General features: G+C 61.2%; 1 protein-coding gene across 1 annotated transcript in view; it reads right to left on the bottom strand.

Annotated features, from left to right (window-relative positions):
- PEAR1 (platelet endothelial aggregation receptor 1) overlaps nt 1-6,911 on the bottom strand; it is a 12,067-nt gene that overhangs the window by 2,601 nt on the left and 2,555 nt on the right. The window contains 13 exon segments of the mRNA XM_057384767.1: nt 57-168; nt 254-363; nt 431-646; nt 726-854; nt 2,170-2,535; nt 2,612-2,714; nt 2,793-2,956; nt 3,033-3,153; nt 4,109-4,283; nt 5,577-5,789; nt 6,263-6,399; nt 6,492-6,606; nt 6,691-6,909. Of these exon segments, the coding sequence (XP_057240750.1) occupies nt 57-168; nt 254-363; nt 431-646; nt 726-854; nt 2,170-2,535; nt 2,612-2,714; nt 2,793-2,956; nt 3,033-3,153; nt 4,109-4,283; nt 5,577-5,789; nt 6,263-6,399; nt 6,492-6,606; nt 6,691-6,909 (2,180 nt within the window).

The following is a 6,911-nucleotide window of genomic DNA, read 5'->3' as shown; positions in this document are numbered from 1 at the left end:
GTGTCCACCCCACTCCAGCCAAGACCCCACTGGAGCTTTCCCCTCCTCCTCCTCACCCCTGGGCCCCAGGGCCGATGCCCGGAGGTGCTTCCAGTCRGGAGGCATCGTGGCATTACCATCGGGGCTGTAGGGTCTCTCCAGGCTCGGGAAGAGCTGGGTGCCAGGCACCTGGAGCCCAGAGAGGGGACAGATTGTCCTCGAGGGTTGTGGCAGTGGTGCCACATCGCGCTGGCCGTGTCACACCCTGCCATACCTTGAGGGAGCTGGCTCTGTCCTGGGGTCCGGGGGCGGGCAGCGGGCACTGGGACAGCGTGTGGTAGCTGGGGTTGGAGTAGTAGTGCGCGTGGTGGCTTGGTGGCACATCTGAAGGGACAGCGGTCATCCCGGTGCCAGAGGGCCACCACAGCCACACCACTGTCACCAGGCTCACCTGGCACCATGTAGTCCGAGGTGTCCGTTTGTCCAGCTCTGTAGGCCACGGCCAGGTGYTGGCTCTCCTTCCTCTTCTGCCGGTGATGGTAGCACAGGGTGGTGACCACCACGGCCACCAGCAGCACCACCAGGGCCACCAGGCTCAGCACCATGCCCAGGGGGCTGTAGGCTAAAGGAGGGGCTGGCTCGATGGTGTAGGGCTGGTCAGGGCTCCCTGTGGGGTGAGGAGGAGGAGGGTGAGTCCTTAGGGTGGGGGAGGAAAGCTGGGGAGCCCCCATTGTGCCCCCACTCACCGGGATGACAGTGGGGACCGGTGGCACCTGGGGCGCAGGGACACGTCCCGTTGGTGGGGTCACAGGTGGCGTTGTGGGGACAGCGGCAGAGCTGGTCACACTGGAGCCCAAAAGTCCCGGGGGCGCAGGCTGGGGAGGAGCCAGTGCCATACTGGGACCATACAGCTCCGTGTTGGGACAGTATGGCCCCAAACTGGGACAATATGGCTCCATACTGGGACAATATGGCCCCAAACTGGGACAATATGGCTCCATACTGGGACAATATGGCCCCAAACTGGGACAATACGGCCCCAAACTGGGACAATACGGCCCCAAACTGGGGACAATATGGCTCCATACTGGGAGAATACAGCTCCATACTGGGACCACACAGCTCCATACTGGGACCACACAGCTCCATACTGGGACAAAATGGCCCCAAACTTGGATAATATGGCTTCATACTGGGATCATACAGCTCCATACTGGGACAATATGGCCCCATACTGGGACAATATGGATCCAAACTGGGACCACACAGCTCCATACTGTAATTACACATACCCGTACTAGGACAATATGGCCCCATACTGGGACAATACAGCTCCATACTGGGACCCTACAGTTCCATCCTGGGATTACACAGATCCAAACTGGGACAATATGGCCCCATACTGGGACAATATGGCCCTATACTGGAACAATAAGGCTCCATACTGGGACAATACAGCCCTATACTGGGACAATATAGCTCCATACTGGGATTACACAGATCCATACTGGGACAATATAGCTCCATACTGGGACAATATGGCCCTATACTGAGACAACACAGCTCCATATTGGGATTACACAGATCCATACTGGACAATATGGCCCCATACTGGGACAACACAGTCCCATAATGGGGGAATACAGCTCCATACTGGGACTACACAGATCCAAAGTGGGACAACATAGCCCCAAACCGGGACAATATGGCCCCAAATTGGGACAATATGGCCCCAAATTGGGACAATACAACTCCATAATGTGGCAATAAGGCTCCATACTGGGACAGTATGGCCCCAAACTGGGACCACACAGCTCCATACTGGGACCATATAGCTCCATACTGGGGCAACATGGTCCCATAATGGGAGAATACAGCCCCATACTGGGATCATACAGTTCCATACTGGGACTACACAGATCCAAACTGGGACCATATAGCTCCATTCTGAGACAATATGGCTCCATACTGGGACCATACAGCTCCATACTGGGGCAATACAGCTCCATACTGGGATTATTCAGCCACAAGGTGCCCAGGTGCCAGGGGCCCCTAAGGCTCRGTACTGCCCAGGCCAGAGCTGTGCAGGGGTCACCCAGGTGGCTACAGACATTTCTCTCAGTTGCCCCCTCCAGACCCTCTCTGTCTCAGGGATACCTCATCCCCCAGCCCCCCGAGCCCCCCACTCACGCTGGGAGCAGCGGGGTCCKCGCCAGCCCGGGGCGCACAGGCAGGAGCCGTTGGTGGGGTGGCACGAGGAGCCGTTGGCACAGGAGCAGCTCAGCGAGCAGCGCTTGCCGTAGCGCCCGTGGGGACAGGCTGGGGACAGAGCGGCACACCTGACCTCAGCTCAGGGCTTAAGGACCAGGCTGGGGGCAACCTGGGCTTTTTGGGGGGGTGTCCACTCACRGCGCTGGCAGGTGGGGCCGCGGAACCCCGGGGCGCAGGTGCAYGATCCGTCCTGGGGGGAGCAGGAGSCTCCGTTGCGGCAGGAGCAGGACATGCGACAGCCGWGACCCCAGGAGCCTTGGGGACAGCCCTGCTTGCACTGCGGCCCTGCGGGGATGGTGAGGGGTGAGGGCCGATGGCTGAGGGCACAGCAGGGTGTCCCCACACCCGGTGTCCCCTTTACCTGTCCAGCCAGGCAGGCAGAGGCACTGTCCGGTCACTGGGTCGCAGCGGTCAGCGTGGGCGCACACGCAGCGCTCCCCACAGCCCGCCCCAAACGTCCCGTTCTGGAGCGTGGGGACAARATAGGGGTCAGCACGGGATGGTGGCACCCTGGCAGCCCCAGCAYGGCCACAAGGACTCACCGGGCAGGGCTGCAGGCAGCGGGGACCCTGCCAGCCCGGGGGACACCGGCAGATCCCGCTTTGGGGGTCGCAGGATGCCCTGTGGGCGCAGTCACAGCTCCGGTTGCAGCTGAGACCCCAAGTACCAGCAGGACACGGTGTTGAGCAGTCAGGTCCGTGCCAGCCTGTGGGATGAGGGGACAATGGGGTGGGCATGGGGACAGGGACAGGGACCCCCCTCAGGCCCCAGAGTGCACCCACCTTCCTTGCAGAAGCAGGAGCCGTCGAGCGGGGAGCAGGCGAGGGCGTGCTGGCAGGAGCAGTGCCCCGAGCAGTTCATCCCAAAAGTGTTGGGGGGACACAGGGAGGAGCAGTGCTCGTCCTGGATTTGGGGACCAAGAATTCAGGACAGACAGGACCCCTGCCCAGGGCTGGGGAAAGGAACCACATGCCCAGGGACCACCCAGCTCCTCTTGGCCACCTGGTGCTGTAGGGAAAGTGGACAACCACAAAAACCCCATGGGAACCCCAAGCTCTCCCCAGGGTTGCCCAGAACCCCAAGCTGCCCCTCAAGGATGACCCCCAATGGATGCCCAGACCCCGAAACTGCCCTGAGAGATAACAAGACCCCCAACCCATTCCTGAGGATGCCCAGACCCCAAAACTTCCCTGAGAGATAACAAGACCCCCAACCCCAAAAAAGGATGCCCAGACCCCAAAACTGCTCTTAGAGATAACGAGACCCCCAGCGCATTCCTGAGGATGCCCAGACCCTGAAACTTCCCTGAGAAATAATGAGACCCCAAACCCATTCCCAGGGATGCCCAGACCCTGAAACTTCCCTGAGAGATAATGAGACCCCCAACCTCAACAAAGGATGCCCAGACCCCAAAACTGCTCTTAGAGATAACGAGACCATCAATGCATTCCTGAGGATGCCCAGACCCCAAAACTGCTCTCAGAGATAACAAGACCCCCAACCCCAACAAAGGATGCCCAGACCCCGAAACTGCTCTTAGAGATAATGAGACCCCCAAACCATTCCCAAGGATGCCCAGACCCCGAAACTGCTCTCAGAGATAACAAGACCCCCAAACCATTCCTGGGGATGCCCAGACCCTGAAAATGCCCTCAGAGATAACAAGACCCCCAACCCATTCCTGGGGATGCCCAGACCCTGAAAATGCCCTGAGAGATAACGAGACCCCCAACCCATCCTGGAGAACGCCCCATATTTCCCTTGCCTCCAAACCATCCAGACACCCTCATTCCCCCCAGAACCTTCCATAGCCCCCTCGACCCCACACTCCCCAGGACCAGGAGCCCCTGCCCCTCACCGTGTAGCCCGGGGGRCAGTGGCAGTGGCCGGTGGTGCCATCACAGACCCCGCCGTGGAGGCAGAGGCAGCTCTGCAGGCAGCCTGGCCCAAAGTGTCCGGGGGGACAGCTCTCGTTGCAGTAGAGCCCGGCCCAGCCAGGGAGGCAAACGCATTCCCCGAGCATCGGGTGACAGCTGGGAGTGCACGCTCAGCATCCCAGTGCTCCCAGTATGGGGCACTGGTGGTGCTGGGAAGGGGCTTTGGAAATGGGGGAGCGCAAAGCACTTGGCCCAGGTGGGGATGAAAATGTTTCTGGTCACACTGACAACACCTGGCTGGCTCGGGGACAGTGTGGGGGGATGTGGTGGAGGGAGGAAGGGATGGGGGAGGAAATGAGGGTGGTGGGGCAAGATGAGGGTGGTGGGAGAGGTGAAGAGGGTGGGAGGAGCTGGTGTGGGATGGATGGGATGGGATGGGATGGGATGGGATGGGATGGGATGGGATGGGATGGGATGGGATGGGATGGGATGGGATGGGGGATGCTGAGGTGCTGTGGGGGTGCCAGGGAGGGATAGGGATTTTGGGGTGGGATGAAGGTGCCATGGTGGGATGGCAAAGGATGGGGTAGCTGAGGTAGGATGGGGATGCCAGGGTGGGATGGGGGTGATGGGGTAGGATGCGGATGTTGGGGTGGGATGAGGGTGCAAGGGTGGGATGACGGTGGTAGGATGAGATGGAGATGCTGGAGTGGAATGAAGATTTTGGGGTAGGATAGGGATGCTGGGGTGGGATGGGGATGCCAGGATGGGATATGATGGGGGACCTGGGGTAGGATGGGGATGTTGGGTTGGGATTGGGGTTTGGGGTAGGATGGGGATGTTGGGTTGGGATGGGGATGTTGGGTTGGGACGGGGATGCTGGGGTGGGATTGGGATGCCAGGATGGGATATGATGGGGGACCTGGGGTAGGATGGGGATGTTGGGTTGGGACAGGGATGCTGGGGTGGGATTGGGGTTTGGGGTGGGATGGGGATGTTGGGGTAGGATGTTGGGGTGTTGGGTTGGGATGGGGATGTTGGGGTGGGATGGAAATTTTGGGGTAGGATGGGGATGCTGGGTGGGATGGGGCTGTCAGGATAGGATGGGGATGTTGGGTTGGGATGGGGATGCTGGGGTAGGATTGGTATGTTGGGTTGGGATGGGGATGTTGGGTTGGGACGGGGATGCTGGGGTGGGATGGGGCTGTCAGGATGGGATACGATGGGGGACCTGGGGTAAGATTGGGATGTTGGGATGTTAGGTTGGGATGGGGATGCTGGGGTGGGATGGGGATGTTGGGTTGGGATTGGGGTTTGGGTTGGGATGGGGATGTTAGGCTGGGATGGGGATGTTGGGTTGGGATTGGGGTTTGGGGTGGGATGGAAATTTTGGGGTAGGATGGGGATGTTAGGTTGGGATGGGGCTGTCAGGTTGGGCAGGGGCCACACCTCTGGCTGTGTTGGGGGTGGCAGAGGCAGCGGCTCTGGCAGTGCAGACCATAGAGGCCGGGCAGGCAATGTCTCTCCTCGCAGCGGCTGCCCTGGAAGCCGGCCTCGCACAGGCAGCCCCCGTCCACGTGGAAGCACTGGCCCCCATTGGCACAGTCACAGCTCTCCTGGCAGTCCTGCCCGTARCGCCCCACCGGGCACCTCTCCTGGCACCTGCAGGGAGCAGAGGGGTGGCAMAGCCCCACCAGGATCTGAGGTGACTCCTGGAGTCCCCCCTCGCCCCAGGCTGAGGCCATGCAGCTCATGGCAGGCCAGGCTGGGGAATCTGGGGGTCCCGGCAGCAGTGGGTTGTGGTAGCTTCATCCCCATGTGTCCCCTCCCCATGTACCCCCCACCATCCATGGTATCCCTATGTCCTGCCCCTGTGTGTCCCCTCCTCGTGCACCTCCATCTCCACCTGCTCCCAGCCCCATGGACCCCCATTCCAAAATGCCCTGTCCTCAAGTGTCCCATCCCCCTGCCCTCGATCCCTTTGACCTTTTATTCTCCTGCATCCCCATTTCCCCACACCCTCAATCCCCCTCATCCCTTCCCCTCCATCCCCTTGTACCCATCCCCCCCAATACCCCATTCCCCCATCCCCATATTTCCTTTCCCCCCACCCCATGCCCAGTCCTCCTCCTCACTTCTCTCCAGTGAAGCCAGGGGCACACTGGCACTGTCCCCTCTGGGGGTCACAGTGGCCCCCGTTGTGGCAGTGACACTCGCCCTGGCAGCCGGAGCCAAAGTGCCCGGGAGGGCACGGCACAGAGCAGATCTCCCCCTGCAAAGGAGCACCAGGGTCAGCAGGGGAAACTGAGGCAGGGACCACATTTGGGGTGAGGAAATTTGGAAACTGAGGCWGTGCCCACCTACCATCCATCCATGGGGGCAGACGCAGGTGCTGCTGCTGGAGGGGTGGCAGATGCCATGGTTCTGACAGGGACAGGGTGTGGCGCAGGATGTCCCCTCAGGGCAGGGCACCTCGCAGCTATTGGGGGGGTGAGGGGTGAGCAGGACCCTGCCTGGGGGTGGCAGAGGACGGGAGGGCACAGACAGAGGGGTCCCTACTCACAGGGGGCCGCTCAGCCCCGSTGGGCAGAGGCAGGCGCCGGTAGAGGCGTTGCAGGGGGCCCCGTGGTGGCACTGGCAGGGGAGGTGACAGCCCTGCCCGTAGGTGCCAGGCGGGCACGGCTGGCGGCACAGAGAGTCGGCAAAGCCAGGGGGGCAGGAGCAGACCCCAGTCAGGGGGTCACAAGGGGCCCCGTGGTGGCAGGGGCAGCGCTGCCCACAGTC

This window comes from Malurus melanocephalus, unplaced genomic scaffold, assembly GCF_030028575.1.
Source record: "Malurus melanocephalus ecotype Western Australia unplaced genomic scaffold, MMel_1.1 scaffold_746, whole genome shotgun sequence".
Taxonomy (NCBI): Eukaryota; Metazoa; Chordata; class Aves; order Passeriformes; family Maluridae; genus Malurus; species Malurus melanocephalus.
The sequence above is the reverse complement of the archived record's forward strand: the minus strand, read 5'-3'. Positions and strand labels throughout refer to the sequence as shown.